General features: G+C 46.1%; 1 protein-coding gene across 7 annotated transcripts in view; it reads right to left on the reverse strand.

Annotated features, from left to right (window-relative positions):
* The window catches only part of adgrd1 (adhesion G protein-coupled receptor D1), a 58660-nt gene that overhangs the window by 4960 nt on the left and 41200 nt on the right, over positions 1–12500 (reverse strand). For 5 of the 7 annotated variants that reach the window (XM_062544051.1, XM_062544048.1, XM_062544049.1 and 2 more), the window contains 5 exons: positions 7436–7509; positions 6410–6536; positions 3346–3449; positions 2577–2688; positions 572–725 (listed from right to left, as the gene is read on the reverse strand). In XM_062544051.1, the coding sequence (XP_062400035.1) occupies positions 572–725; positions 2577–2688; positions 3346–3449; positions 6410–6536; positions 7436–7509 (571 nt within the window). The remainder of the gene's footprint in view (positions 1–571; positions 726–2576; positions 2689–3345; positions 3450–6409; positions 6537–7435; positions 7510–12500) is intronic. The other 2 variants (XM_062544052.1, XM_062544047.1) reach the window with 1 other exon arrangement.

Raw genomic sequence — 12500 nt, forward strand, 5'->3', positions numbered from 1 at the left:
TGAGCCGTGGCCTTTTTGTGCCCACGGTGAGCCGCCCCTGAGATAGACATCCCTCAGCACACACACACACAGAGGAGGCAGACATCCCTCACCTCCGCCAAGTGGGGATTATACCCAGTCAAGAGTATCACCATTACACACTCATCACACATTACACAGAGGAGAGAAGTCAGCAATATGTACTGTACATGGCTTTGAAAATTAAACTTTGTATTGAACACATTCATTTGTAAGATATCTCATATCTTTCAGATACAACTACAAGTATGATAAGTATACTGTAGCCATGGAGCCCCCCTAATTAATCTAATATGACTCCAAAACAGCACATACTGTGTAGATAAAGGACAAATGTCTATCATATGTAAAGAGCACAAAACAAATTGTTTTGAAATGAGTCCTCAGTGATAATGGTATATCACACTTAACGTTAATCTTGGGCCAAGATGAGTTGTGGTCCATTCAACCTTTCTCAACTGTTTCTTCTTACATTAAACAATATCAAAATACATTTCCGTTGAATTCCCCTCTTTCTCTCCCTCCGACTCTTCCTGCAGCCTGGCAGACTCACCCCAGCCGATGCCGTAGTAGTAGATGTGCTTGCTGCCTTCGGAGCCGAACACCTTGACCACCATGCTGTACAGGTGCAGGCCCTCCACCAGCATCCACGCGAACGCACTCAGGAAGAAGAAGTGCAGCAGCACCGCCATCACTTTACAGGGCAGCTGCAGAGACAACAGCGAAGGAAAGGGTCAGACAACTGCAGCAGCAATTCATCTCAATTCAATACTATTCGTACGGGACAATGTGCTATTAATACATAGATGTAACCATTTGATGCATTGCACCAGTGTTAGACTTAGGTTAGTTTACATCTGCTGTCCCGCTGAAAGCACAGATAGAAATACAACATATTAAGAAAACAAACATCACTCAATGAGTAAAAATCTATCACATTTTATATCACAGGTACCATATGATCAGCACAAGAGTCTGGATAACAATATACAAGTTAAGCTGACGATACACAAGGCAACTTTTTGAACAGTGTTGCTGGGCAATGTTCCTATATATTTAATTGTGCTTCTGGCACGTCTCTATTTTAACCAAAGATTCTAGAGCTCCGTTTTAGAATCTTTGATTTATACTGAGCAATGTTCTTTTTCTTTTCCAAATAGCTTCAATCATCAGTAAGCACAGTTTCATGATCGTCCAATCAGAACACATGGCACTGGTTAACTGGTTGCTTAAAATTGTCCAATTTATCATCATCTTTAAAGTTAGTGTTGACTGATATTTAGCAGACACTTTTATCCAAAGCAACAAGGACTCGCGGGAATCAAACCCGGGTCGAGTCAAGCGATTATCAATCAGTGACATTCACACTTCATCGTCGAGCCATGCCTCAATGTCTGTGTAAGCCCATTTTAGGGAGGAAGGGAATGTCTGAAAATTGTGTGTGCACGCATTTACGAGGCTTAGAGATGACAGCTATGTGATTCTGTGTGATCACTGTGGTGTTTTTACAATTAGCGCCGTGTTGGTATGTGTGTGGTGAATCCATCTGTGGACATGATCTTTCTGCCTACGTGTGTATTTAGTCTGTGCCTTTGCCTGTGTGTGTGTGTGTGTGTGTGTGTGTGTGTGTGTGTGTGTGTGTGTGTGTGTGTGGTCCACTGCGCCAGCGGAAGACATCCCAATTTTGATATTTAATGTTACTGAAATACGAGACAACAGCATGAGGCGAGACAGCTCTATTGAATTTGTGACGGCCTTATTGGATTTCGCTAAAGCGTAGACGGGGCAATGAGGGTGGGACTGAGTTCATGGAGTTTTTGATGAGTGGTTTCTGTGAACTATGAGCGATCTCTCGTTCTTTACTGGCTCTCATTACAGTCTGTGGTTCTCCAATTGGCGTCATCTATCTATCTGGGACCCCGGAGTGGATGTGCACGTTTTGAGGCACATGTGTCACTGAGCTATCAAACCAGGATCACACATGTATCACCACCAGTCTACATGTGAGCACCAACTCAGCACATATACACACACACACACACATACACACATGTGCACACGCACACACGCACACACGCAGACACGCAGACACGCAGACACACACACACACACACACACACACACACATACACACACACAGATCCACACACATACAGTACACACTTATCCATACTTGGGCAAACACACACACACAAACACAAACTTGTAACAAACATTTAGAAATACACAATAATAGTTGTGGGAACCAATTTTCTTCTAACATCACGGACACAGGAGTTCTTCCACCGCCTGGCATGACCCTCTAGCACAGTATCTTCGATGCCCTGCTATTCCTATTGGACCTCCTGAGGGGCATGCCTATAGTGCATTGCAGTCAACTTTGGCACACTCAGCTAATTAAGAGCTGGCGGCAGAGGTCTACTCCTGCGGGCGAGTGAGTGATAAACTAGCCCCCAACAGGAAACAAACATAACTGTATTAGCAGTCACAAGGGAGTGATACTGTATGTATTTTGGTGGGACTCGTGAGAAGAGTGGGTTGGGGAGGAGGGCTCTCACCGTGGCCGGCTCAAAGCGGAAGCTGATGAGGAGAAGGATCTGGGCCACCAGGATGGCGAAGGACAGATTGGCGTGAATGTGGTAGCGCTGGTTACGGATGGTGCTCACCGACCTGCAGGAGGACAAAGCAGCTCTGAGACTCACACCAACATTCATGTGCTTTGCATTCAGTTGGATAAAAGCTCGTCACAGATTTATAATGGTGTGCTTAGAGGATCAGTTTATCTTCAGTTACAGATGCAAAGCCAAGTCATAAAAATATGACGATGTTATACTTCTCATCCTGCCTCTGCGTTGTTCTCTGTGGTTTTTAAAGAAGAGCTGCATGAGGTACACAACTGTTTTAGCTTCACGTTCATTCATGTGCATTGTTTCGTCCAAAAGAATAAAACTTCAAAATGTTCTAAGCATTTATCCTGATTCCACAGTTGTTCCAAAGTAAACCATTGACAGATCAGTAATTTCATAGCCGTCGATAATTACCGTAATACAAATAAATAAATAAAAAGCTCAAAAGTAATCAAAAGTCATAAAAATGTCAAAAAATTTGGTAGGTCTGAAACCTGTGCAGCCATGAGAAACTGGATTGATTTCCTGAATGGAGACCAGTTTGCATGTTGGACTACAGTTAAGTGCCTCTGTGAGAAAAGGAAAAGTCTTGACCGTGAGCCAGACCGCATCAGCCCATCTCAAAGTCTTACTGGGGCGTCTCTGGGAAACATCCCGTAAGGGAAACATATGGCATGCATCAGCAGAGGTGAGTACTCACGAAAGTATGGCGAAGGTCACCAGCGTGATGGCCAGACAGAAGATGGAGATGGAGCAGCCAATGTAGCTGATGGTGGACAGCGCCACCTGGTGGGCTTTGGACAGCTGGGGTGGAAGAGGAAAGAACAATTTAGCTGATTAGAAGTGACAACCCAAATTGAATGGATGCATGAGGCTCAACCGAAGACACGCCAATATGTCTGTCACATGACTACGCCACATTTCAGAGAACAAAAAGACACTGTGCTATCATCCCTAGCCCTCTCGTCTAGACCCACAAACCCAGGAGCAAGCAACGAGACATTATTATTTATCACCCAAGCACATTTAATGGACTGTACATGTTTATGCACTGTGGTATGGTTCAGGAATAAGCATGGATGCTCACTCAGACCAGAAACCTCAAACCAATGCATGGATTTGGTCCCATCATTGTAATCGCAGATATAACTGGCCGGAGGAAATTAGTACTTTGTATTTTTTTCCCCCCTTTCTTTTTCCCTTCTCCGTTTTCAGTTTGTATGCTACGTACAGGAGGTTGTAGTTGTTTTTCAAAATGCAGCTATTTCTGGGGGTTTCTGTTTATGATTCCACATTACCTCCTCTGTGCGCCTTGTGATTAGAGAGTCGAGCGAGAATATATATCCGGGTTTTTCTTTTCTGGCGAACGCCGGAGTGGGATGTTCCCCGAAGGTTTTACAGGGATGGAAGCAGCCACTAATTAGAGTTGTGCGACAGGAGAGAATAGCATCAAAGCCCTGGGCAGCCGCACTGTGACGGGGACTGACGGACTGAGTGACTGCCACCCTGGGACTGCTCCATGCCTCGCATACTCAGGCAACATGGCCGACTGCCTGATCTGGCTTAACTCTCTACCTGTGCATTCACATTCTGCATGTTCCAATTGGAAGAAATATAATTGTGAGTGAGGCAGTTCTCATAAACTGCTCTATGCTATGAGGGGTTATTTTATTCACAGCAAACCAGAGCTGGGCCATGAGAACGTTCTTTGAGAATCTGTCTGGTTGGAAAAGATTCATAGTACTTTACTTGGGTGGGAATTGTGCTTTTGCCTCAATGAGTTTCAAGAATTCAAGATCGAAGATACCGTGAATGTGCCGGCCAACCTCTGGAACGAGCTGACCGCAAATATCTGACCACCGCACCATTTCTCACAGCATATTCACCTCCACAATCACCGCTCATTCAGGAGTTCGTGACAGCACAGGAATGAGTTCAACATTTTTTTTTTTTTAAATCCCCAACGACAACAAGCCTCCTCTCTGTGCGCAGTTTCAACAACAACACTGTGATTCTAATTAGGCAAGTTTTAAATATCTCGATGCGAGCGGGGAAACGATAAAGCACTGGAGCGCTGGAGCTCTCGCTGGCCCGGGGCGAAGATTTACTGTGCTGTTTATGCTGTCCTCCCTCCCCCTCACCTCCCCTCCCCTCTGCGTCCAGGCTTCCACTGCAGTTTGTGTTGGAAACAATGGCTGTTGTCTCAGTGAAATCTCTGCTGTGATAGCAAACGATGAGCTGAGGAGGTGGTGTGGCGGCGGGAGGTGGACATTTTAGGACTGTTTTTGAGGTAGGTGAGTAGTGACTTGATGCTCTGATGTTTTACGGTCCGAACGTAAAAAGAGGTCCACTCCTCCACCCCCCTGATCTGATCTACACATCTGGCCTGTAAAAAGGGATCAGGACCAACTGGGTGCACGTCTTGCTGGGCAGAGAGGGACACTCCCCTTGTGCTTGGGGTCGGGGCTCGTCTGAAAGTTTATGGAGCTCAGACACACTTGAGGACCTTTGCCAGACTTTGTTTGGCCAGAAAATGGTTTTGTTTAAAAATAAATAAATAAAAAAAAAGCCATGACAAAGCAAAAGTCTGAAGCAGGACTTTTTTTGTTAACTTAGGCGTCTGGATTGACATCACTCATCTGAAGCGAGCAAGATTTTCTCATGTTTGCCTCTCTTAGCCTATTATCATGCAAAAATTGCTCACAGAATCAGAATCCCCCTAATACAGATAGCTCATCTAATTATGTATTATTATGTGTACTTAGGACCGGAACAGAATGGAACAGTAACCAAAAAAAACCTCATGAGATGGCTCCAAGAAAACCACGATGAGGAGTTAATATGAGGCGCCTCTGACCCCCATTCATCTTCTGCTCATTTGAATGCTTCACAGCAGTGATTAGACTGGACAGCGGGACAGAGAGGCCTCCGAGAGAAGACGCGCAGCCCAGTGTCCACATACAGAGACCAGGGACCACCCCCACCATCACCCCCACCCACACCCCCCCAACCCCTCCCTGGGGCTAGACCCTCCGAACTAACCGCACTTAACCAAGGATCTCCGCAAACCACCAGCGGAAAAAGCCAAGAGACTCCACTACACTAATTCACACGCCCAGCATCAGCCCTCCATCCGCCCGCAGTGGTGGTGATCAGAGCGACCGCTGGGCGGTCGAGAGCGCTCCCGACCTCGGGCCAAACCTCATCCTAATCGCTGGAGGACTTCCAGGAAGTGGACGGCGAAAGGAACACGGGCCAGCCTCAGAGGGCCATAAAACAAGGAGACTCTGCGATGGTGAGTGACCGATCCCCCATTTATCAGCTGCCTCCTCCACTCCATCACTCCGAGTTCTGCATTGTGCCACATGGTTGTTTGAAAGATTACTGTGGCAGATGGATGTTCCCCAACCAAGCCCATGATTGTTTACCATTCCAAGAATTCTCATTGTTCAGCCCCATTGTTTCGGCGTCACCACCAAACCACAAACGACCGAACCAAGATGTCCTTTCTTTCAGCATCTCCCACAGACGACTTTCCTGCCCTTAAGCCATAAAATGACCATACTTTTGTGGTAGAAGCAGATTTAGTTGCTGTTGGCTGGTGTCAAATGAATTAACGTATCACCCACAAAAACTAGATGATAAATACTGGGGACAAATTCTTCTACGTTTGCTGAGAATTGTTTTCAGCAGACACAGACTGACACATGCACACACACACACACACATACGCACAAACCCACACTGTGAGTAGAGTTTCTTACCTCCATGGGGACGACCTGCATGAGGATGGCAAAGTTGGTCAGGTGGTTACACAGGCACACGGAGTAGGACAGGTTACCACCAGAACGAACACAGCCCTCGTTAGACCACACACCTTCTTTAGAGCTTCTTCAGACCAACAGAAAAACAGACGAACACACACGCACAACACACACACACACACACACACACACACACACACACACACACACACACACACACACACACACACACACATAGAGAAACGTGATGATGAAGCACACACTCAAACAAAAGAAAGAAAAAAACACAATTGCACAGTGTGAAAATGCCAGCACTTGTTTGACTTGAGCACAGCCTGCAGATCATCACGTGCCTAACATTCCAGCACAAACCCAAGAGAGTTGGGGGTTGGGGTGGTGGGGGGAGAGTGATTCGGGACAGGGAATCGTTCCCTCTCCAAATTAAATCCCCAGCATTCAGCCTCGCTCGGCCCTGATTTACGGTTTCAGACGTGGCCACATTTGGCCGCAGTCACAAGAGTTTTCACTGGTGGCTAAAGCTATTGCCTTTCTCAGCGCAAAATCCGTCTTAATAAGCAAAAGATGTGCTCCGGCTGTCCAAAGGAGCCTCAGAGGAAGTCATAAATGACAACAGAATTTAATGCGAGAATAAAAGTATATGTGCAGGTACGTCTTCATAAAACCAAGTAAAAAGATCCTCCGCAAACAGATGACTCTAAAAATGGTTTAGTCGTATAATTTGTAGGCTTCCTTCTTATGGCAGGAATACGTATAACCACATGAGAGAACGCTCCTTTTCACTCAGTATGAATCATGTGTATGCAAAAATGAATATATCATATACATGAAAGAGTTGGCTCTCATCCATCTGTTATGTGGAGAATGTCACCTATTTAAAATGCTGTAATCATGGCTCGCTTAAGGATTTAACATCCATACTTCACATGAATAGAAACAGTGCACATCAGTGCAGAGTCAGCAATGTCTACAGTACATGTCAGTACAGTAGTTAGAGAGGAAACTCACCTGTAGTCCAGGAATGCACAGTACAGGTGAACTGTGTTGCTCTTGTTTACTGATTGCATTTGTTGCTCTTTGGTCTAAGGAGAGAAGAGAGATAGAAAAGAAGAGAGAGAGAAAGTCTTTACAATGGGATTTGTTGACTAACTAGGCAACAACTAGACGATTCGTACGCCATGATTTCCACTTAAGTCCACTTAACAGGACAGATTTCTCACTGCAGAACACTGCGAGGCCTCTTGGAAACCAATTAACTGCACAATGGCTTTTAATAAGTCACTGAAGGTGTCGTAAAGAGTGTTTCATGCACAAAGCATTTAGGGTTGTCTGAAATCACCCCTAATTCATGTTGCTGCCATTTGTCTTAAGTCGAGCAGAAAACGCAGGGGCTAATGAACACAAGTACACAGATTAAAGCAGAAAACTGCAATAATAACAACAACAACAACAACAACAACAACAACAACAACATGACATTACATTTAGAAAGTGCTTTTCTAGGTACTCATAGCGCTTCACCAGGAAGGGGGGGGGGGCTTTGGGGGTGGGGGGGGGCTCACAACAGCCACCACCAAAGCGTAGCACGCATCTGGGTGGTGCACGGCAGCTTAGGAGAAAACTAGTCATCAAGTGTCTAAATTTGGTTCTGTAACCAGACTGAAGACCGAGTGGGATTGAAATGAATGCTGCATATCTGAATGTTACATATGCCAGGTCTGTTGAGTTCAAGGCTGACAGAGTGCATGAGACATGAGTTTGCAATGCAAGTGTTCGACTTGTTTAAATTACAGTGCTGAATCACAGAAAGAGTCGACCGCAACAAGACTTCTCCTGTGAAAAACAGAACCAGAGACAAACACCAACGCTAATTGTTTTTGTGATTTTATGTAAAAACTCTAGCATTGTAGTGTTGCCTGCATCATGAGTTTATTTTGGTTTAGGTTATGTCAAACACAACAAATGAGCTCTCTCTCACACACACACACACACACACACCCTCACGCAAAATTACAGACACAAGCTATCCAAATTTACACACGCACACAAACGAACAAAATCAACAAATCAAAACCAGCAAACAAAATCTAAGCTTAGAGAATCTCAAAGCCATTTTCTCAATGGGTGGCTCTTTCCCCACGGGTGATTCCGGCTGCGCATCGCAACACCCCCCCCACCACTCCCACCACCCCCTCCAGCTGCCTCCCTCCACACGCGATGACTACCTCCTGCTCTGAAGAGGTAGGAGCTCAGTGCTGTCTCTGTTTGCCAGCATAAACAATCATACTGCTGCTTTTGTTGTTCTGAAAATGGAGCAGCGTTGCCTGACTGGTGCTAAGAAGCCCATAAAGATCTGAAGAGGGAATACCAGCCGCTGCCAAGTCCCATCCCCTCCCCCTCCACACACACACACACACACACACACACACACACACACACTCACCTCTCTCTCTGGTCCTCCCTACTGTCTCTATGTGTTTTATATGACCAGTGCTCATTTTTTCCGTGTAATTTCTGAAATCTGATTTGGAGTCTCGGGAGATGGTGAGCTAACAGGCTGAGGAATGCAAGTGTGGTAATTAGGTTTTGGCCCACGGACTCCGCTTAAATCCTTGCTGTTACGGCTAAACCTTCTTCCTCTCCAATGCCCCCCCCCCCCCCACCACACACACACACACACACACACATACACACACACACCACCTTGCAGCCAACCCTCCACTGTACCTCCCATCTGAACCACAACAGGGTTTACTAAAACAACCTGGCGGGCGACATCCGCCCTAGGCAAAACACACACACACATACACACACATACACACACACACACACACACACACACACACACACACATTGGGCCCACTTGCTCTGATATCCCTCCTCAGTGGCCCAAATTGGATTGGGTGTTTGTGAGGATGGGCTGAGTTACCTTGCGGAAAAAGTGAGAAGGAAGAGGACCACACCTCTGGCCCAGACTCTCTAGTTTCTCTCTCTCTCTCTCTCTCTCTCTCTCTCTCTCTCTCTCTCTCTGTTTCTGTTTCTCCCTCTCATTGACGTCGCCTCAGAGAGTTTATGTGTCAAACAGCCTTAAGTACACACTCTGTGTATGTATGTGTGTGTGTGTGCATCTGTGTGTGTGTGTATCTATTTCTCAATACTGTTCTGTAAACATTCTGAATAAAGATAATAAATAATCTCCCCACTAGGGATGCAACGGTACAGTTTTGCCACGGTTCGGTTTGTATCACGGTTTTTGGGCCACGGTAACGGTTCGGTTTCAATATATCAATATTATCTTGGCTCTAGCATACAGGAGGTTATATTTGCCTTTTCTATTTCAAATCAACAATGTGCTTCTACTTACACTTGCAGAGAAAATATTAAATGCAGAGCCAGACACAGATGAAGCAGAATCACAAAAATGTATTATAAGAAAAGAACACCATCATTGCCTTCTGTCATAAACAGGCAATATTATCCATAGTGAAGTGCAGCATAAAGTAATGTGTTATTTATTTATTATACCACTGCTTGGTCAAATTTCCTATTGTGGTGTGCTATTTGAAACGTGCATTATTTTTCTATATACCGCACGGCTATGATGTAGTTCCCTTCTTTTGGGCTTATTACACTTGAATATGAATTCGCCAATGTGAATGTAACGGTAAAAACAGCAATGTTGCATCTAAGACAGCGGCAATATAAATGAAAATGATAGCCTACTAGCAGTGGTATAAGCGGGATAATCAACTCCGCGCCCTGTGCGTTTCTAGGAAAATAATGTACTTATCGAAGTGTCCGCCTGCGGCGTCGGGTCCTATTACCACTTCGAACGTGCATTATTTTCCTATAAACGCACGGCGCGTCGTTGATTATCCCTTACCTGTTGTCTTACAGAACATACAGCCCTTTTGTAATGTTAAGTAGGTTGCATAAAATGTAAACTTTAAAAGTCACTTTTTCAACTTCTCTCTTACACACTTCGTACAGTTCAGGAATCTTACTGCTGAAATGCGTGCCGGAGGGGATATTGAAGCGATGATCGAGAACATTTATCATGTAGCGAAATCCCATACCCAAAACCACCGTATAGGCAGGGCATCATGTCTTTTCCTATGAACACGCCAATCGCATTCGTTATGTCTTTGTGTTTTTGGGAATTATAGGAATATTGTTGCCGAAAGGCTGCAGCAATGGATGGTTGGGTTTGTAGTGTTGCCTGTAGTGTCGGTGGCAAACTAGCTGGGTTTGTAGTGTCGGTGGCAAACTAGCTCTCCGTGCTGCTCCACTAAAAGTTACAGCCGGGTGATGATGGCGCAAATGGGCGGGCCGACATGTTGGATGTGTTACCTTTATTAGGTGATCGTTGTGAAGCAGTGCTTGCACACTGTGCTTTGTTTACTGACGGTCTTTTTGACTTGTTCGTAGGCTACTTCGAATGTCGCCATGATCGTGCAGCCGCCGGTAAAGTTTGTTTCTTCTCACATGACTCCTTCATTTGCATTTCAACGTGCTTATTGGGTCTTGGGAAATTCAGTAAAATTCTGATTGGTTGTTGCAAGGTTGACGAGAGGCAAGCTGAACAGTCAGAGAAAACTCATCCCCCGGGTCCTAAGCACTCCTTGCTATCGCTCCCAGGCTACGCGCGTGCAATAACCTTGTACTAAATAAAAAGTTTAATGTCGCGTATACCGAAATATTGCGGTTTAGGTGAGTCTATTGAACCGAACAGGCCAAACCGAACGGTTCAATAAATTATTGAAAACCGTAGCATCCCTACTCCCCACGGACGCTTTGGGCCAGACGCCCTTCTTCAGCGTGACTATGGCGATTCTGGTGTCTAGTCATCGATATTGTTACAGTACCCTCTTACTGTACATCAGGATGGGGGGGGGGTCTCTGAGGAGGAGAGGAGAGGAGAGGAGAAGAGAGGAGAGGAGAAGAGAGGAGAGGAGAGGAGAGCTGAGGAAAAGAGAGGAGAGGAGAGAAGTAGAGGAGAGGAGAAGAGAAGAGAGGAGAGGAGAGCTGAGGAAAGGAGAGGAGAGCAGAGGAGAGGAGAGAAGTAGAGGAGAGGAGAAGAGAAGAGAGGAGAGGAGAGCTGAGGAAAGGAGAGGAGAGCAGAGGAGAGGAGAGCAGAGGAGAGCTGAGGAAAGGTGAGGAAAGGTAAGAAAAGGACAGGAGATTAGTTGTGGGGAGAGGAGGGAGGAGGGGAGTAAAGTGGAGAGGAGGTGTTGGGGGGTTGGGGGGGCCCGTGGCATAGCGGCCCATTCGGGGCTGAGCAACTCTGACGCTGGTTGTGGGTAAATGAAAACAGATGAGCAGGCGAGGCACCTTGCCACGAGTGCCGTTTTGCTACAAAAACAGAGAGAAGAGAGAAAGGAGGAGGAGGAGGAGGAGGAGGAGGAGGAGGAGATACACAGCAACGGAAAACAAAGAGCTCACTTTCCTTTTCTCATTTACCCTCTCTTTTTTCAAACTCTCTCTCTCTCTCTCTGTCTGTCTCTTTTCTTTTCCACCTCTCTCTCTCTCTCTCTCTCTCTCTCTTGCTGTCTCTCTATGCAGTCTACTTGTTCTCCCCTGTCACCGAGGCTTTGATGAAATGATGCCATTGAGTGCGAGGCTAATTTTCCACACCGAGTCGATTCGGGACAGGGAAAAACTGAGCCGCGCTGACAAAAGAGAGGCCTGATTGCTATAGTAAAAGCTTGCCCTCCGCTCACGCCAGAATAAAAACACACAAGCCTCCTCCAGAGGAGCCTCTGTGTGTGTCTCTGGCTCCGTTCAGGTCGCCGGCTCACGTCTCAGCCCTGCTGACCTCCTGCCCCTCACGGCAGCCAGCCGTGGGTGAGCGGCAGACTCGCCCTCTCCCTCCGCACTGGCGCTGTGGGCTCTACCGGCCCGGGCACTGCCAAGGCGGGCGCTCCTGGAGGTTGGGGTCCTCTCTGTCATATCACGGGGTCCTCTCTGTCATATCACGGGTCTTTCTGATCTAGCATTTTACGTTAGTCAAACGTTTTGCATTTGTTCATTAATTAGAAGTAAAAATACGGAAAACAGACCAAAGTCAAACCAA

Source organism: Sardina pilchardus, chromosome 8, assembly GCF_963854185.1.
Source record: "Sardina pilchardus chromosome 8, fSarPil1.1, whole genome shotgun sequence".
Taxonomy (NCBI): Eukaryota; Metazoa; Chordata; class Actinopteri; order Clupeiformes; family Clupeidae; genus Sardina; species Sardina pilchardus.